A 21,608-nucleotide genomic window follows, 5' to 3' on the forward strand; every position below is an offset into this window, starting at 1 on the left:
GGATGTGTTGAAGTCCAATGTCAACAAATTCCTAATGAACCGCCCCCTTAAGTAAACACTTCATCAAATCTCCACACTAACATAATGTACTTGCAATAACCCTTATCCCTGAGTGGCTTCCGGGCCTTGATAAGTGGTGACCACTGTGTAAAAAAAAAAAAAAAAAAAAAAAAAAAAAATTCATAAGTAAATTATGATCATTGAATTTTTTTGTAGACATACATTCATACTCCATATCTATATTGGATTATAAAATTTCTATGAACCCCTCGCCATGTTAAAAATTTAATCTTGCAGCCCCTGAAGACATTTCATGAATCTTAAGGACATATGGATCCTATAGAAAAACCTTGGTATAGATAATCAGAATGACATTTGTAATTTTGCATCTCAAGTGAATTCTAAGAGAACTTTATAAAAAAGGTTTTGTCCAGAATTCTCTTTATATTAAAACAAAAATAAAATAAAATTTTCATGATGTACATACCTGTATGAAGCAAAAAAATATTTAAAAAAAAAAAACATGTAATTTCATGGGGTAACTTTATTTTTATAAATAAAAGTGTTGAGTTATCCTCCCCTTGTTTCTGGAAATATTTTTCAGAATGGCAGGCATGAGAGTCACATTTCAGTTACTCATAAAACTTGATTTTCTTATACATAAAATAAAATACTTGATCAATTTACATGATTTATGGAATATATTTTCATTTCGGTACAGGTACGTACATCAGATTTTTCTTGATCTTTATTTTTCATTGGGGGAATTCTGGATGGAAACAGAAAAAACAAAAAGTCCGGCTATTTCGTCATCAAATTTTAAGTCTTAATCTTAAGACAAGATTACAATGTTTTCCCCCTGAAGCTTTACAGTAAAAACGCATTCACATTTATCTAAATATAATTTCTAGCATCTTATTGAAGACAAAAAAAAGTATGTTCTTATTAAAAGCAATTTATAGATTTTTAAAATGCTAGAAGTAAAAATGTAAAAACCTCTTCCAAATTGGTTAGGGTGTGGCATCCGAACAGCTGTGTGTTGTGACCAACGTCTAGCATGAGCACTTCCATCCATCTGATATACTGGAGCAGCTGCTCCTTCCCCAGGATCACTAAATGGTGAAGGGGGCATCTGAGGAGAGCCTTTAAAAATAAAACATTTAACTTTTTAAATAAAGATTTTTAATAAGGATTGTTAAATCAAGACTATTTAGTCTATCTAAATACAATTGTCAATTAAAAAAATAGATACATACATATATATATATATTATACACCTATAAATTATTTTTAATGCAAAAAAATGTGAATCGGGTTTTATCATTTCAGTTTTACCTTTATATCCATTTTAATTTTCACAAACTAAGAATTTTGTATTTTTCTAGTCATTCCAAATGCCAAAGTTTTAGTAGTTAAATAACTATCCTACAGGGTGACCCAAAAAAAAAAAAAAAAAACATACAAAGTATATCTAGAACATATGCTGTAGAACGAAGAAAAAAAGGCCAAAGACCCTAGTGTTTTGAATATAATAAACTAGTAATGACCAAAGTTTCATTTCATTCGGACAAAAAACGGGGCCTAATTAGAGTTGGGGTCCGTTTTTTTTTTGGGGGGGGGGGTCACCCTGGATTAGCAGTTTTCTTTTATTAACTAGATGTAATTAACTGGTTATATTTTTCCTTTCAATTTGTTTTTTACCTTTTATTTCCCTGAATATGCATTGTATTTTTTAACCAAATTATTTTAAATAGTATTTTGAAAGTTAAATTACATTTATCATTAAATTATAAATAAACAGACTGCTATAAAACTAATCTTGTTATGGTAATATGGTTTTGATATATTTATATTATTGGATATAACTAGCTTCCATAAATTTAAATGATACTTAATCTTTTGTTACTAGTCGAAAATACATGAATGAATTCCTGCATTAACCATTTAAAATTCTTAGCAAATATTCACGTATTAAAAGTTTTCGAAGCTGTTCACTAGTTTTATAAATAGAGATTAAAATCAACATTACCATAAAAAAATTAGATTTTTTAAAAACATTTGGCTCAATTAATAATTTAATGACCAAACAATACTGTAATAATTAAATTTAACTTACAAAATATTACTTTTAAAATAAATAATTTGGTAAAAAAGAACTCAATTTCACATATAAAAAATATATAAGCAAAAGAAAAATGAAAGTAAAAATTGTTCCAGATAAGCACAGCTAGTTTTAAAATAGTTTTGTTCAATCATTATGAAATATTCACATAAAATCAGTTTCATTTTTGTATGACTAAAAAAGTTTTGTTCTCATGATAAAACATAGATGACATTTCTCCTTACACAGGAGTTAAAATAGAAAGGATGGGTTTAAAAATGAGCACATAAAATAAATTTCAACATTTGCACAAGTTATAAGTGCAAAGGACCAGCATCAATTTGTGATCTTTCACCTACCATGAACAGGAGATTTTTCAGTCACTCCTGGTGGCCAATGCGGAGATGTTGGAGATTTCATTGATACTTTGTTTGCTTCATCTTGCTGCTGCTGTTTCTTCTGTTGTCTTTGCTTTGATTGCTGGGCTAATATTACTCGTAATTGCCGCTGAGCATCAGGACGACTCAGGTCACTTTCATGAGGAAGCAGAGGGGACTGAAGAAAAAATGCACATAGATCAATTACAAAGTAAACTATCTTATTCTAGAGAGTAAGCATGGCCAGAGTTCAATCCAAAATCCAAACTTTAGATTATTCTGGTCAAAAATGAAAGAAATAACAAATGGATCAAATGGTCTACATCAAAGAAGAGTAAATTGAAGGAGTTTCAGTTCAATCTAAACATAATTGTTAAATAATTTTAAATTGGTTAAAAATCATACAACAAACTATACAAAAAGTGTCTACTTGTGCAAGCAAACTAACATGTTTTTAAAGCAGACATATCCAAATTAACTTTTGCCAAAATAAAACTTGCAAAGTGATCTCTTCTAGTCGGATTTTTAGATGAGAAGCTCTGAGGTTTTAAAGTTCTGAAACTTTCAGTGATTCAAGAATTAATTACTACTGTAACTGGTTGTGGTATTTAGGGTATTGAGTATCTTGGGCTCAGAAGTGGACAACAGCAGGCAACATCTCATGCCTACTCCTCATGTAGTTCAGTTGAAAGGGTTGATTTATTGCATGCTATAGTCACGTCTCCCCCAGTTTACCACACTTTTGAATACCCAGGATATCAAGAATTGATGCAAGAGAAGTATGCTGTACATAGTCAAAGTACCCAATACATCAGTAACAAAATATTTCTGTATACACAACGGGTGTATAAAATGAATCTACCTCTATAACCTTTCAGATTAAACCTTTTCTTTTAATACAATTCAATGAAATTAGTTGTGCATTCTTTTAATGTTTCTTTAATTCTTATCAGAAAACTTAAATGAAAACTATTTAATAAATCTCAAAAGTTGTTACATAATTATATTGATTGAAGAAAATCAATACATAACATCAGAAGAAATTTGTAGATTGAGATTGTCGGACTGACTTCCTCATCTTGGTTGTTATCGTCACAACGTTTCGGCCGTTTTGCCCTCCAGCCTTTATCAGGTGTTTTGTATCAAACTGGGGAACCGTTTGTTAGGAGTCTCGAACCCAACCCTTTATTATTATTATTACGGGGTACCGTGTTCGGACTCCAGCTAGGCTCTGGGACATAGTTGCTGATTCTCTGTTTTGAATGTTACTTTTTTTGCTGCCTTCGTTCAGGATTGAACTCAGCACCTTTGGGTAACTGTAAACTTTGATACGTCTAGGACCACTCGACCATAATAATAATAAAGGGTTGGGTTCGAGACTCCTAACAAACGGTTCCCCAGTTCGATACAAAACACCTGATGAAGGCCGGAGGGCAAAACGTCCGAAACGTGACGATAACAACCAAGATGAGGAAGTCAGTCCGACAATCTCAATCAATGAAAACACCTCATCTCAAAAATACAGACAATTACTAAGAAATTTGTAGTTTTTTATTCTTCCTAAATATTTCTTTGGATATTGTCCATTTTCTTTCTAGATAAGATGGCTGAAAGAGCTTTTAAAAACTTGACGTTTTTTACATATTTAATAAGAATTAAAGGAATATTAATCAAACGCACATTACTACTAAAATATTAGAAAATAGCATTAAGTTTTCAATCTTTTTAAAGAAATAGAAGTAGATGTTTTTTTTTTCTTTCTTCAAATTTTGTATAAATTTTGTATTTCAACATATGTATTCGTAACTTTTATTCCACTTATCAGATTTTCCCCCAAATAAAGTACTTTTTTTTTTATTAATGAAAAGATGAACTAAAACTTAAAAACTATTTTTCACTAGTGGGGGTATCCAGTGTTGCCCGGGTGTGGAGAGGTTTTATGGTATGGATATTGAGCAACGGAGCCCTAAAAAAAAAAAAAAAAAAAAAAAAAATAGCAGTGAGTGCAAGTGCAAAAAAAAATTAGCTGCAGTAGCCAGGCTCAAACATGTAGTGCTAAGAGGAAAAGGAAAAAAAAGAAAACACTTTAGTCGCCAGGCTCACCTTGACTTATGATGTTGCGGGCGTTCAAAATAAGCTTAGTCATTGAAAGGTATATGATGACTTTGCAAAAATGTTAACGCAAAATGACTCCTCCTTGCAAAGAACGGCTCAGTTGAGCAGCACAGAATTAATGTTTGGGGCCAATTTTTGGATATTTGTCATCCGAGAGTCTGATCTTTCTAACGATACTGATTTTGTGAGTGTTTGTCGCATGTGTCGAAACTTTTTGGCAAACACAGACACACACACATTTTGCCTTTTATGTATTAGATAATTCCAACAACTGAAAACCCTCATAAGGAAATGTGTCTACATTTTTACTGAATAAATCTGAAGTTAATATGAACAAGAAAAATATATAATCAGTGTTTGAGAATCAATGCTATAATTGATTACTTTTAAAAATGGTCTTCTAAATTATCTTCTGCAGAGAAAAAATATATTAACATTATGAATAAAATACAATCATACATGTTTTTCTTATATTTGTATGTAGCTGATTACTCAACATTGAGGCACTCTAGAAGTTCAACCAAAAAAATACTTCAAATCAATCAAAAAATGCAATGGTAGAAACTGGAAAATAGAGATTACATAACTGAACTTATGAGCTTTCTTTTTAAGTTCTTTTCTTGGGTCTTAAAATAATTGAAACTTGCTTAGATTTCGAAAATCAGCAGGATTTTGTGTCTTTGAATAATAGTTTAAATATTAAAATCACAAGTTAAAATGTTTTTAGTGGGGGATAAAGATTCATATTCTATTAGAGGTTATTTGAGTTTTGATACCCATTTTTTTTAAATTAATGGAAATTATATTACTATCACTATGCAGGATGTTTTATTCCCCAAACTTGGGTTTTAAAAATTTGGAGCTGTTCCAAATGTCTGGTTTGGCTAGCAAATATAGAAATCTTTAATAGAAAGCTTCTGAGACAGCCCTAAAATATACTCAAACAAGAAACACAAAATAGTCAACCAGAGTTATTTGTGTCAAAAGTTTTCCACTAACCTTTTCATTTCTTTTTTTCACCTCTCTTTTTCTACAAATGTACATATATATATTACATAGAAAAATGCGAGCATGAAAAGTAATATGATTAAGATTAAACTTAATAAAGTAAAAGGACTAGTTGTTAAAACTGGAAAAGAAAAAGACAAGATATTCTAGTAAAAAATATAATAAATTTATAACTTAAAATATTGCAGCATTAAAAATTGATTATATAATGTTAAATCAAATTTTTAAAACCTACTTGATGTTGTAATATTTTAAATTATAAATTTATATTTTTACTAAAATATCTTGTCTTTTTCTTTTCCAGTTTAAACAACTAATCCTTTTACTTTTCTAAGCTTAATCTTAACAATATTACTTTGCATGCTCACATTTTTCCATGTAATCCATGATTTTTCCAGGCTTTGCTTTGTAATATTTTCATTTTTGTGGTCAAAATCATCTTTTTTTTATTCATTTGATTGGTAGGCATAAAGAATACTGAATTATTTTTATGAAAGAATTTATTTTTTTAAATATGAGAATATATTTTTTCAAATATTAATTATTAAATATTTTTCAAAGCAATAAATATTACGTTTTCTATTAAGTTCAATCAATTTTTCTATAGATCTCAAATAATGATTTTTAAGGTAAAATCAACAGTAGAAGCAGCAAATACCATTCCAGAATATAAATAAACATGTAAAAATAGTAAAATAAAGTGGAATGTTCAAATATTTGGAACAAACTAAAAACTAGTGTTGAAAATCCATTTTCTTAAACTAGTGAAATATAAAAATTTAAGTCCACAAGTATTTTTATTTGAATAATTATTAAAATAACCTTCATCAGTTTAAATTTTAAATAATCAATTCAGAAATAAACAGATCGTAGAAAGTAAATTATATTTGAACTAATCTTGGGAAACAGTTCAAAAATTGAAATTAATAATACATTCCTTGGAATTTATTAGTATTTGATTAAAAAATTATTATGAATAGAAATAAAAAAGATCAAGAAGATATTCATGTTTAATTAATTTTTTTTTAAATGAAGGATTCCATTTCAGTCTAAATTTTGCCCCCATAAACATACAGAAGTAATGGACAGCTATATTGTGATCAAGTATATATATATATTTGTCGATTTTGATTTAGAATAATTCTTTACTTGAAGATTCCTAATAAGAAAATGTTCAAAAATTGTTTATGCAGTCGTCTGCTTTCAATACTCCACCTTCAAATTCTCTCTCTCTATTTCCTCCCCAATTTTCTCCTAACTTCCTCTTTCTTTCATTTAATGTTCCCCCCCGCCCCAAAGTTGACATTATAAACAATTCATATTCTGGCGAAACAGAAAAATGAAAGGTGTAATTAAATAAACAAAAAGAAGGAAGAAGAAAAGAGACAGAATTAACGGACGACATTGTAAGCAAAAAATGGCATGCGAGCGACATTCCTGCTATGTTTTATGAAGGTGTCGATGACGTAGTAAAACTTTAATAAAAAGGTTATCCTTTCCTTCTAGGTACAGACACCAAGATAAATGACACTCAAAATCCCTCTCTGTCTTTAGCGCTATAATCAGAGGAGAAAATAAACAAACCTCTCCATATTATTGTTGTTAACACAATAAAGTCTTGGCTTTTCTTATTTCGTTATCTTTTATTTGTGTATAGAAAAATAATATTTATTACAATAAAAGAATAAGATAATACATACATTATAGAAATTGTAACTCATTTATATGAATATATTAAAATACCGTGTTTTTATGAAAAAAAAACATTGAAAACTGGAGATAAAACGTCAATGTGAAAAAAGTTACTATGGTAACCAACAGCCAATCAGAAGGAAGTCTCTCATGTTCCTTATATATTCTGAGAACTTTTGAACACCAGTAATTTTATTATGACTTTTGTTTTAATGAACGAAAATTGAAAATTTTTATTTGAAAATACAGCTGAGAAACTGATCTATAAACTGTAAAAATTGTTTGAAATTTGGTCGCAAAATGAGTGAGCAGTGAAACTTTAAAGCAGTTCTAAATGAGTAAAACTAACGCTGAACTATATCATTTAAACATTACCATGTTTGAATGATATGGAAACATTGCTGTTACAATACATTATTTTATGTGCAAATTTTTGTGAGTAAAAAAAAAAAAATACTTAGAAGATGGGATTCTACCCCCGAAAGTCTAGATTAAAATATTTTTCATTGCATTGAAATCATTTCTATGATTCTATATTTTATATCATACATTCTTTTCATAAAAAATATAGTTTCACTTTATATTGAATTAATATTCATGAGATTATTTTAATATGGATCAACATTTGCTCATATGAGAATCAGTAAAATATTTAAAACATTAGCAAGAGACAAATAGTTAATTAGATGAATGTAATTCATTTTTTTTTTTGGGGGGGGGGGGGTACATATGACCTCCTTATGACAATCTCCAACAATAAAGGGGTTCTTAGTGTATATTCATAGAAACAGAAATCTTATATAAAAAGAAAAAGATTTATCTTTTTCCAACATTGAAATACTAATCCATTAAAACATAGAAGTTCAATGAGACTATGTTTTTTAAGAAATTAATACAATTACTTCTTCCAATTGAAAAACAACTCTTATATAATATTCCAAGCATTTTATGAACAGAATATTTGGTACCTTCCCAACATCAAAAAAAAATTACTGGAACTTACTCTTTCAAAAGGCATTGGTGCTCTACCAACAGGATTAGGATTAGTGCTGTTCATATTATGTCTGGGACTTCCCTGAAAATAAATATAATATTGAGATGAAATTTGTGTGTGTGTGTGTGTGTATATATATATATATATATATATATTCATTCAATATGAATTCAGCTGAAATTATAAAAATGCATACTGATTCGTATTCATGAAAAATTTCAGGAGTAAAAAAAAAAAAATTGATAAATTTTAAAATTGCCATTTCAATTTTGTAATGAAATTTAAATTGTTTTACGCTATACATCTGTATAAAAATACAAACTATTAAAGAATAATTTTATAGACTACTTAACGTTAAAACTTAAAAATTTAAATGAAATATTATCAATTCTCAGAATTACATAATTAATGATGTGACAATATATTCTGGAAACTGTTTTGGTAAAACTAACTTTTAGTTTGTAAATAAAATATCTTTTTTTTTTTCTTTTTTTTTAATCTGAACGGAAAATATTTACAAAATTCTTTTTTTGATGTAATTCTATTACCTATTTGTGTGCATTCATAAATCCTTATAGAAGTTAATTTTCATATAACACTATCAAATTGTTTCAGAGAGATTCTTGATAAACATATCAATCATCATTATCACAATTTTAATCAGAGTAAAATTAAGATTACTAAAGCATCCTTTGCAATCACAAGATTTTGTTATAAGCAAATCTAAATTCAGAGAATATCAAATTTAAAATCCTTATTGAGAGAAAAAGAATTATTTATAAAAGTTAATAACAAATCTTGCTACTAAGATAAAATTTCACTAATATATAAATAAAAATAAATGGATCGACTAGTCAAGAGGAACCTGAAGGTTTAATTTTTACTGGAATGTAGAGAAAGGTGTCCCACTTCTTGCATTACTCCACTTATCTTTGAGCCTCATCTTATAATGCTGATTCTTTATAAAGAAATATCAAGTACAATCTTTTGAGTCTTTATTACAATTTGACTGAGGATTGAACAAAAGACTTTCAGCCCATTAGCAAACACTAACTATTATGCTAAATGGGCTGATAAAATTCAGTGAATAATATACCATATTTCTGACTTGTATAGTTTAAGTGTTTTTGCCCAAATTTATTGAAATTATATTAAATTACTTTTTCAAACAAATCTAAATTTATATTTTAGAGTTGATATTCAAGTTTATAAAGAAAAAAATAGCAATCTAGGCTGCAATTATTCATTTCAGCAAACGTTAATAAAAGAAACAAGTTTCATAATGGTTGCACTGTTTGAGTTTTTACCAACTTTTTGAGGAATTTAACTACAGAGATATTTAGAATGGTCATTTCAAAACTGAAACATGGTAAAGTGGCTGGACCACCTGGAGTGGTGATTGATATGATCAAAGCGTCAGATAATAGTGGCATCTCCATGATCCAGGACCTGGCTGCTGCAATCATCTGTGATGAACAAGTACTTATTCACTGGGAAGAGAGTTTTTTTGTTTTTTTTTTAATTGTCAATCTGTACAAAGATAAAAATGATGCTCTTGACTGGGACAATTTATCATGTCATTAAGTTAACGGAACAGGTTATTTTTTTTATTTATTTTATTTTTACATAGGCATCACCAATTGGACATGAAAATTTTAGAATAGTCGATGGCTTCATTAGGCACTGGTGTTGATTGAGGATTCTCAGTTTGGCTTTGTGCCAGGCAAAGATACAACGGATACCATCTTCATGGTGCAGTAGCTGCAGGAGAAACACTTACACCTTACATAGCTTTTGTAGATTTTGAAAAAGCCTTTGATCATGTACTTTGCCAACTTATTTGGATTTGGTTTACGATGAGAAAGCTTGGAGTGGATTGTACGTCTCCTTCAAGGAATGCATGCTAATGCCCAAGGCAGAGTTTGTATTGGAGACAACTAGTGACAAGTTTGATGCAAAAGTTGAAGTTCATTAAGGTTCTGTATTCAACCCTATGCTTTTCATCATGGTGATCAGAACTGTCACAGAAATTTTGCCCTGGTGTCTACTGAGAGGATCTCTATGCTGATGATCTTATTGCCATAAAGGATTCACTTGAAAAGTGTGTTCGAAAGCATGTATGAAAAAAAGCTATGAAACAATGCAAGATGATTTCAACTTTCTTGAGTCCATATGTCGCTTGCCACACAGGTGTTTGCAACAAAAGCATTTTCTGCTATGGTTGCAAGTGCATGAGGTGCAGTAGATGAAGGCATTTGGTTGAAGATCTAATTTTTAGATTAGCAAGATGTCAAGAATAAGCACGTCCTCTTGATAGTAAATCACAGGCAACTATTCCAGCTGGCCCTGATGAGTTCCTGTTATCTAGCAGTCATGCTCTCAGTTTCTGGGGGCTGTAAACTGGCCACTAAAACAAGAGTTAAAACGGCCTGGAGTGTAGCTCAAAAAAAGAACTGATGATAGTATCTGTTCTGAGACTACATTACACCTTTTCTGTCTTTGAGCAGTGAAAGAAATCCTTCCTGACTAAGAAAATATTTATTTTCATCCAGAATGCTCCTTTTTGAAGAGCTGAATTTTTTCAACATTAAAAACCGACCTTATCTGTAACTCTGCTCCTTTGGGGAGGTAAATAAATAGGGGCACCTAAGTTTTTCATCCTTTCGTTTCTTCTGGAATTTATAAAATGACCTTAATTGGAAATTTAGTTTTCCCATTGTTGATGCAGGTTTTTAATAAGTTTAAGAAAAGTTTGTCAGCTTTAGCAAAAAGTTTGATATTTGAATTTGTGAGGAAAATATTTAGTACTTGTTACATTTATCAACATTTATCTGTGTCTGCCCTAACTCTTATAAAATTCCACACTTGTTTAATTCCTAAAAATATTCAATAGTATATTCCAATTCCTTGCACAAAAGTTCTTTTATTTGACAATTTTTCACTGTTTAATCTAAAATGTTTAATATAGTTTTAGAAAATGTGATGTAACTCATAATTTTTTAAAGAGAAAAATATCTAATCACATAGGGCACTGACATGGTAATAACCTCTTTATTTTTGGTCCAAGTTAAAGATTCTTTCTTCGGTCATTATATCTAATCACATAAAGTACTGAAATAGTAATAACTTCCTCCAGTCATTAAATCCTTTCTTTACATGTTATTTTTCATGTATTTTAAATAATTTGAATTTTTTATATATATATGTATTGTTTTAGTTTAGTCACCTAGCAATTTAAATATTGCATGGAAATTTATCCGAGCAATCTATTTAGTAATTTGAAGTGACCGTCCAAAATTGATTGAATACAAGAAGGCTATTCATCTATTTAACAAAAAAAAAAAAAAAAAAAAAAATACACTTCTATTCCATAGGTAAGATTTCTCCTAATTTCTTAAATGATTATCATTGTTGGAGTATTGTGCTCAGTTAAGTGTAAATATATTTTGCCAAGTTTATTGGTTAAGATTGATAAGTGATGACCTTAAGGTCACATATCCCCATATACAAAAGTAAATAGGTATGATATAGAGAATATTTGAAGTTGGTGATTTAAGTTATCAAGAGATTTTAACTAAATGTTGTCATAAATGGAAAGCATATATTTAGTTTAAAATCATCCAGGATAAAAGATATTGAAGTTCTCCATTGTCCCAAGAAGAGATGTTTCTTCTTCTGGCAATAAGAAAGGAAAACAATAGTTCAATTAAAGAGGGGCAAAAAATCTCTTTATTAAGAGTAAAGTTAGGTATTATAATCAATTTCTTTAATTCTGAAAGACAATACCTACAAAAGAGATTAAATGAATCAAGGACAAAATCGTCCATATTCAACTGGTTGGAAACTTATGGAATTGTAAAGTATAAAAAATGCCAATTACAAATTTGACAAAGGAAATATCTTTCATATTTTGCATACAAAATGCCAAGATTTATCAAAATCGAAAATTTCCAAAGAATCAAAGTTATTTTTTTTTTCTCTATCTCCCTGTTAATGAAAAATACATTTTTTTTCTATTAAACAATAAATCAGCTTGACTAAAAATAATGATTTAATAATATTTTTGAGAATCCCATCATTAACTTTTTATACACAAATGTTTTATAGCATTTAACTAGAAATTATATATTTTGAAAAATATTAAATTCGGAAATCATTTCTCATTAATTTTTTTTAAACCTAGCTGACAGTTTTAAATTTTAACATCTATTATTTGTTCGTTTCAATAACATGTTTAAATTTGGCTCCCAAATTACTGAAATTAATTTGAAACAACTGTTCTAAAACTGAGAAAAAAAATTTTTTTTTAAATGTAACATTTTGTTCTTCAAAAATTTTTTTGTCATTGAAATAGATACAAATGAACTCACTATCATCATTTTCATACGGAGTGCAAATGGCACAAACTTTAAGAGACACTTATAAAAATAATGCTTTTTTTTATAAATGATACCAAAGACGAGCCTGGTTAGTACCAGATGGGTGACCATTTGGGAATTCTAGGCGCTGTATGAGCTCTCCGCTTATTTCGCCATTTGTTTCCAGTCGTCCTGTACACACTTCACTGGCCACTGTTATTAAACAATGTTGATTAAGGAGAGGTGTGGTTGGAGATTGCGCACCTCCTGTCACAAAAATTTCACGGACAGGTACCACTTCATTGGTATCCATAATCTGTCAAAGACTGAAGGAGCCCCAAACACCAAAGACACCTTCATCTGGCCCTTAGTATTATACTAGCAGGAAGACTCAACGTCCGGGATTTAATGATGATCAACAAATGTTTCACACTCACATATTTTATTGTCATCAAAATCGGTGAAATCGCCTGTTTTTCAATCAAATTGATTGACTGCTTTAGTTGGGGGCCTATCACGGTACACCGAGAGGAAGCTCCACATGCTTCCCCGCAGTAACTTAGTCCACAATACATTGTAGTCTATATTGCACAATAGAGAATCTACTGTGAATTTTATAAATATTTTACATATAATGTTTTCAATGAAAAGTTTAAAATGAAAAAGTCAAGAATCATGGTGCAATTGTACTCAAACAGAAACATTCATTTCGAACACACCCCTGTCATATCAAAGAACCTACTGTTGATTTTATCTTGGGCCTTTCAGCTTTTCATGTCTTAAAATAGATATTTCTCAAATACACTTGTGATGTTAGGCTGTATAAGGTGGTAAAACTTTGATCAAAATCACATGTTCTTTCTTTAATCGGATTATATTGATCATCGATACTTATCGAAGACATTCCGATACAAAACCTATCTAAGAACACTGCCAGGTACATAAAGTACCTTCATGTGAAATTTCATAAAAATCAGCCTATAGGGAACGAACTTACAAAGTTCTTTTTATATAATAGTAGAGATTATCAAACTGAAGTCAGAGTTAAAAACAATAAAACAATACTTATTTGATTTTTGGAAATTAAATAAAAACCCAAAAGTTATCTTTAAAATGTTCAGATTTTTTTCTTTCTTTTATATGGATCTTCAGTAGTAGATGATAAAGTGTTTCAAAATTATTTCACTTTATATGCGTAGATAAATATAAAAAAGATTTTATTAATGACTTTGCCTATCCCCTTACAAACAATGATGACAAAATTACTTCATTGCATTTACTCCCAGTGAGACACACTGCAATAGCCACTCAGGGCTCATCATTTATCTGAGGAACAATTCTGTCAGTGTAAAGAAGGAATACAATAGAACAAATAGTAAAAAAAAAAAAAAAAATGTTTCAATTGCTGTGACCTAACCAAATTGCTAGTCATTTATTTCACAAAAAGAAAAAAGTTGTCAATAATTAGCAAAAGCTTATCTCAAAAATTTAGCTACATCCATTGTGATCATGCATCATATGAAGAAGCAAAAGCCTTTTTTTACTGCTTGTCCAGAATTTCTCCAAATATTAAAAAAATAAATAAGAGTTCTCTATGCGGTACATACCTGTGATGAAATGAAAATATGTTACAAAAATAATGTAACTTGTTCATGTACTTTTATTTTTATAAAGAAAATCATTTTTCAATGATTAATGGAAATTCATAGGTATCTTGCAAGTTTTGAATTATCATTATCTCCCTTATTTTAGGGCTTTTTAGATTTTTTTTTTTTATTATTTAAATGTTGGCCAAGATAGTCATTATGAATGATAAGCATTCATAAAATTTTATTTTTTCATTTAAAAACTACCTGATCAATTCACTGATCATTCAATTTTTAGAATATGATATTTTCATTTCATCACAAGTATGTACATCATTTCGATTTTTGTTTCTTTTTGTTTTTTTAATATAGAGGGAATTCTAAACAGGAACCTATTTTTCAAATAAAATTTAGTTTCATTTATTTTAGATTTTAATCAGGTAAAACAATTTATATTTTAAAATTAAACAGAACTCAATTGTAAAATTGTCAGTTTAATTCGTTATAGACAGCCAACACCAAATATCAGAAAATTCTAGCATGTATCCATTCAATAATTTCTGAGAACCATTTATATTTCAAGTTTAGTGCTTTTGTTGCTACATGCAAGCAGTAGATAATTCCATTTTTTATATATATAAAATAACGAAAACACTCTTATGGGATAAATCAAATATTTCCTATATACAAGATCTTAATTTTGCATTAATCATATTACAGAGTTATATAAAATCTTTTGCAGTTTCAAAGCAAGAAATCTTTAATAATGTTCTAAGCAATCAGAAAATATAGTTTACTTATGTTTATAATAGTGCAAAAAAGTTCATAAGCATAAACAAAATATAAAGCCGTCATATTTTTAAATGCACATAAAATGTATAAAAGAATTAGCCAAAGATGTTTACAATTTACGTTCCAAATCCAAATATTTATAACATTAAGAAAATATCTTTTTTATTAACTTTAAAAAAAAAAAAAAGTTATAAAATATTCAATGAGTCATGAACAAATAGTACAATACAATTTCTATGAATGTAAAACTGATTTCAGGTGAAATTTCATAAGTATTCTCTTAAAATAGATATTTCAAGATTAACTTACATCAATATCTCGATTTTAGAAAAATGTCTAACTGAAAAATTAATGGCTAAATCAAATATGAATTTAAACTGAGGAACGTCTACTAATAACAAGGTGGGATGGAAGGATTTTTCAATTTACAAAATATGCAATTCCACTTTGGTTATCTTGGTATCATATAATAGCATTTCCTTTTTACAACACATGTAGGAGGACCAATTTTCCACAATCACAGAAGGAATTGTCAGTCCGAAACAGAATCTGGTTTTCTATGGTTTATCTGATAATGTTAACATTTTTTTTAATTAAGATTTCTGTAAAATTTCGTTTTATTGGTGAAAAGTTTTTTGTTTTAACTTTCATATTTCAGAATTTGTACTTGATTTTAACATTTTTAAAGATATCTGCCTTTTTATATAAAATTTGGATTTCATTATTTCATTTCTTTGCACCTTTATAAAATACTATTTTAAAAAATAATAAAAAGAAAATTTATAAACAAAACAAAAAAATAGAATTTATCAAAAGTAGAAACAGAATTCATAAAAATTTTGAAACGGAAGAATCGGTCCCCCTACACACGCATTCTTTAAAAGAGGGCCTGAATTGTACAGGAACCACTTCTTGCTTGTGCCATAGAGCACATTATTATTTTAGTAAATGAAAAAGGTTAATTGAGCACATGTTAAGTATAAGCAGTTATAAATAAATAGCAATAGAATACTAACAATACAGCACAACAACAAAAAAAGATATGCAAGCAATAATAATAATAAAAAAAAAGATGTAACAAATATCACCATAAATACAGAACTTACCCCCAAAGGAAACTTAAAGATAGGCCAGTATCCATGCTCAGGATGCCTACGTCGTCTATTAGCATACAGGTGCTGTAGCTAGAGAGTAAAAACAGCAACACAACTGGAGTTTAAAGCACCAACGTGTTAGCACAACACTACAAAGCATCACTTTACACCAGTATAGCAAATATAGCTGCAAACTTCATGGAAATTATGACAGATTCAAATTAAAACATTAAAAAAAATTATTTAAAGTTAAAGATAACTCTGAAAAAATACAAATACGATTCTATAAAAATGTATTTCTTATGCCAATAAAATTAAAGAAATTTCAACTGAACAGAATCTGAAAGTTTTATTTATAAATGTAAGCTAAGGTTTAGATGTGCATACTATGAATTAAGATTTAATATTAATAACTAAAACTTGATTTTAAAAACATCTAGAAATGAATATGTGAAAACTTAACTTGGTTGAACTTCTAACCACAGGCATAAAGCATGAACAAAATATTTAGGGATATTAAATAATACTAAAAAAGAAAACAGAAAAATAAGTTTTCTGCAAATAATTAAAAAGTTGTATGCAAAATCTTAATACTTCTATTCTATCCAAAATTTTAATAAACTTTACAACATTATATAATTTCAATTGTTTTTATAAGTGCATAGTTTATGTTTAATATCTTAAAATGTTGTTTTAAAATATCAGCTAATCTGAATTTTTCAGATCTTTTTACATGATTTTAATAATATTGTAGAAGAAATTTTCCATTAGAAAAATATTAAAATAGATAAATTCATTATTATATATGATTGATATATATGGATAGATACTAAAGTTTTTAATTTCTTTTTCTCTAAAATAATCTGGTAAACTTTTTTAAGTTTGTCATTGATAACTTTATTCATACAAACTAGATACTTAAATTTAGTTTCTAATATGATCCAAGTTCCTTTTGCTTCTATTCTTAAAATAGAAAGTTTACTTCCAGTTGATGTTAACATTTTTTATACATAGCTCATTGAAATTTCATTTAATAAGAAATTTTTCTATTGCAATGAAGTGACTCTACAAAACATTCTAAATTCTCTTTTTTAGATAAATCAACATTATCTATAATATAAATCTCACCTGTCTGTTTAAATGTATGTATGTTTGTATGTCTGCCTAAAACTTTTGACAGAGGTGACGGATTTTCACGAAATTGGTATCGTTTTGAAGCTCAACCCTTCGGACGACAAAAACTCCAGTGAAAGGGCATCTTACTTCTCTTTAATTTTTGCCCCAAGTTCTTCCAAATTTGAAATTTTATCATTGCATAGCTGTTGCTTGATGTAATGACATATGTTTTCGATAGGATTTAGGTCTGGGGATTTTACAGGCCAATCCAAACACGGAATATCATGCTCTTTAAGGAACCTTTTGACATTGTCAGCTATATGAATGGGAGCATTATCCTGCATGAAGATGGGATTATAATCCAGATTACACTCAAAGTAGGGTAGAAAATGCTCAGTCAACATATTAATGTACTTGGTCAAATTAATTCGACCTTGCAAGCAACCTATAGGCTCTGGACCATTGGCATTAATAATGCCCCACACCAAAACTGAACCTCCACCACCTTGTAACGTTGAAACTGTGCACCTAAGATTAAATTCTTCATCCAGCCTTGGATGTACATACTGCCCACCATCACTACCTAGCCTAATAAACTTGCTTTCGTCACTAAAAATCACTTTCGACAAATATGAAGACTCATGATCTTCATTGCAGTTGGCGAAATCCAGACGGCGCTTTCTGTACTTTACAGAAATCATTGGCTTGCGTCTTGAAACAGAGCCTCACAAATTAAATTCCTTCAGTCTGTTCTTAACTGTAGAAAGAGAGCAATTTTTAACAAGATTAAACTGTTGGATTTGGGGACCGTTTCAAACCTTTTTCTGAGGCTGCGGATCACGATAGCATTGTTTTTCCTGTAAGAAATAACTCTAGGACAAACAGACTTAAGGGCATCACGAACACTACTGGTATTTTGGTGCCTTTGCACAGTCATTCATACCGTTTTCGCATCACATTTCAATCTGCAGCCGATTTCTTGATCAGATAAACCAGAAGGGTGAGGAATAATGAGCTCCTGATGATCACTAGACTCGAGGTATATGTACTAAATGTTACGTTGTATAACCTAGGAGCAACAACAATTACAATTAGAGATGCTAAAAGGTGGATATTTTATGATTAGAGATGCTAACAGGTGGATATTTCAAGCTAGTTCATTTGCGCTAGCTCATTTGTTGCTGCAGTTCCTTTTTACCTTCTCGATTTGAAGTTAATTTTTTACATTGACATGAACACTAGGATACTTCAATTAAAAGTCAAATATAAACAGGTAAAATTATAGAGGAATAAAAGGCGAATCAAATGAGGTATAGGTTGCTTAAACAGTTACATTCAATTTAGCTTAAATTTGTGGTTTTTGAAAAATTGACAAGTGCTGACTTTCTTTTTTAGCAGCACTGTATTTTTGTTCCATCACATAATACAGATTTTCTTTATTTTTGTTTTCTTTTTTAATACAGGTGAATTCTGGACAAGAACTGACAATTTACTCAAATGGACCCACTTTTATAATAGTGGGTGTATCTACCTGGCGTTGCCTGATATATTTACTTTTAACTTATTTCACTTTTCTTCTAAACTATGCTTTTTTTTTTGGTAATTTTTTCTTAAAATAATATTTCTTTGTTGCAATCAAAGGTAAATAACTCTGTATGGAAAAATATAGAATTACATACTTTTTTAAATGCAGACCATTTAAAAATAATTTCGACCTAGTCAAAGGATTTTCATTTTATTCTTAAAGTGTTGCAACAATCCACAAGAAAAAAACTGATAAACTAAGATCAAATATTGATTCCATAGCTATAAATAACAAAGAAAAACATTGACTTTATACATTAGATACTAACAGAGAAAACTTGGGTTAAATGAATTTATCAAAATTGAGATTATGTTGAAAACTAAATGTAAAATGCTATTCATTACTTTAGGTCTATTTTTCTTTATTATTTAGTAATTTATAGAATGAAGGCATTTTAATGTTTTTAATCATTTTTGTCCAAATTATCATTTGTTTAAATCAAGCTGAATAACTTTGTATGAACGAATAGAGCTTTATTCACCCCACCGCCCCCTTTTTTTTTTTACATGGCTGAAATTTTTTGGAAAACTATTTTCCAGAAGTAAATAAATTGTATTATATTTTTAAATGATCTATATAAAAAAATTTTTTTAAAAACTGATATACCAGAATCAAACATTGATTTTGTATGAAGAAAGCTATTGATGACAAAGAAATGATGAAGAGATTGATTTTACTTCATCTATTAAATCTGATTCATGATCAATAGAATTCTTTGGAATTGTACTTTTTTTTTTAATTACTATTTTTTAGATGATAATTTACCAAATGGTTATCAGTACACAAATTTACTTTTTCCAAAATTTTAGATATACAGATACAGCATAAGCATTAGAAGAAAAATACATTCCTGAATCAGTTTCACTTTAAAACGCATTTGTTATCTTTGATTTTTTTTTTTTTTTTTTTTTTAATCATAAATATTTTTGTTTAACACTTACAAATTAAAATTATGATGTATCCAAAAATTGCTATTATTTTTGTACCATTAAAACACTTTAGTTATAAATGACTATAAATTAATCAAATAAAATCTAATTCCTAACTGAATGTATTGGTTTGCAGCTATACCTTGGAGCAGAACAAGCACAAAAATGTCCACTGAATAAGAAACAGGAAAGAATTATTTAAGCAATTAGTGTTGATCTAGCTGAATCAAATTAGTATTAGTTTGGTTTTTTTTTTTTTGTTTTTTTTTTTAATTAATTTTGATTAAAAAAGGAAAAAAAAGAATACAGAAAAAATGCTCACACACAAACAGAGAAAAAATACAAGTTGACTGCTAAACAATATAAAGACATTTAGCTCACAACCATAAATATTGATATGGTTTCATTTGACTTAGCTTTTCTATATCAAATGCTGCCTTTCATAATTCTGACAAAAATATATTTAAGAAACCTTGTACAAGCAAAAGACAATGTCAATTTATACTATGGAAACATTAATCTTTTCCTAAAATAATTTTAAAGAAATAATGTAACATTTCATCAGACATAGAAAAGTAAAATTCTCCAGATTAAAACTGCAATTATTTAAAAATCAGATACTGCCCATTTGCAATAGACAAATTATGATACAAAAGAAATGATTACTACTAATGTTAAAATGAGATATTAAAATCATTAAATTCATACTTTCAATTTTAGACTGAAAAAATTTTATCCTCAAAAAGCATCCATTTAGTTTTTGAGTGCATTCAATTTCATAATAGAATTCTTCTAAATAATGTATTTAGAAATAACTGCAAAGAAAATGCTGACCATTTGTTACATTTTGCATTATAAAATTTTTTTAAAGTTTATGTTCTTATTCTTGTCCAGTACTCCCTTAATTTTAAAAAACAAAAATAAAGAAAAATCTTTATGATGTACATACCCATGATGAAATGAAAATATATTCCAAAAATCACAAATTGATCAAATCGCTTTTAAGTGATTAATGGAAATACAGAGTCATTACAACATAAATCTAGTATAAATTATTGTTGAATTATCTCCTTTTCTTTCTGGAGATTCCTACGATAATCATAAAATTTGATTTTCTTATTAAACTACTCAATCAATTTATGTGATTTTTGGAATATTATATTTTCGTTTTGTCATGGATATGTACATCATACAGATTTTTATTTATTTTTATTTTTTAATATAGGAGAAATTCTGGACAAGAACTAAGGTCTTAGTTCTTTTTTTCTTAGACCTATTTTTGAGAATGAATACCCCACTGGTCAAGGTCATAGAAGTAATTTTGTATTTTTAATATTTTCATGTAAAATTTTACTCATTAGATAGGAAGCAATTACAAATGCAGTCATAGTGTTAATCTTTGTAATAAACTATGTCAAAAGAACCTTAAATGACCAAGTGTGGTAATAGTTTAAAACACAAACGATGATGACCTGTAATTCTATCATGTAATAAGTAAAAAATTTTTAAAAACGAATTTCTTGTTATCAAAATGCAACAATATTCACTTGCAAGATTTGTCTATTTAAAAAACAAGATTTTTTTTCTTGAAGATATGATCGTAAACAGCAAATATTTTATAAAAAATAAAATGCTGATAATGTAATAAGTTATCAAATCACACGTAGCATGATATCTATACAGCAAGATGGTTATCTAGTGGGCAGTGCACTCAATCCACCAAGCTCTCACTACACAAAGCACAATGATTACGACATGCTTCTATCAAGAAACATGACGACTGACTAGGTGCACAAGAAGAAGGAATAGAGAGTTTATCTTAGATTGCAACCAAACAGAAGGCTGTGACTAATGTGTCATA

General features: G+C 28.7%; 1 protein-coding gene across 19 annotated transcripts in view; it reads right to left on the reverse strand.

Annotated features, from left to right (window-relative positions):
- The window catches only part of LOC145297646 (histone-lysine N-methyltransferase 2C-like), a 276,096-nt gene that overhangs the window by 127,518 nt on the left and 126,970 nt on the right, over positions 1-21,608 (reverse strand). For all 19 annotated transcript variants that reach the window (XM_080143768.1, XM_080143763.1, XM_080143779.1 and 16 more), the window contains 4 exons: positions 16,130-16,207; positions 8,297-8,368; positions 2,461-2,656; positions 997-1,143 (listed from right to left, as the gene is read on the reverse strand). In XM_080143768.1, coding sequence (XP_079999894.1) covers positions 997-1,143; positions 2,461-2,656; positions 8,297-8,368; positions 16,130-16,207 — 493 coding nt within the window. The remainder of the gene's footprint in view (positions 1-996; positions 1,144-2,460; positions 2,657-8,296; positions 8,369-16,129; positions 16,208-21,608) is intronic.

Source organism: Euprymna scolopes, chromosome 18, assembly GCF_053919585.1.
Source record: "Euprymna scolopes isolate OS-2025 chromosome 18, ASM5391958v1, whole genome shotgun sequence".
NCBI lineage: Eukaryota > Metazoa > Mollusca > Cephalopoda > Sepiida > Sepiolidae > Euprymna > Euprymna scolopes.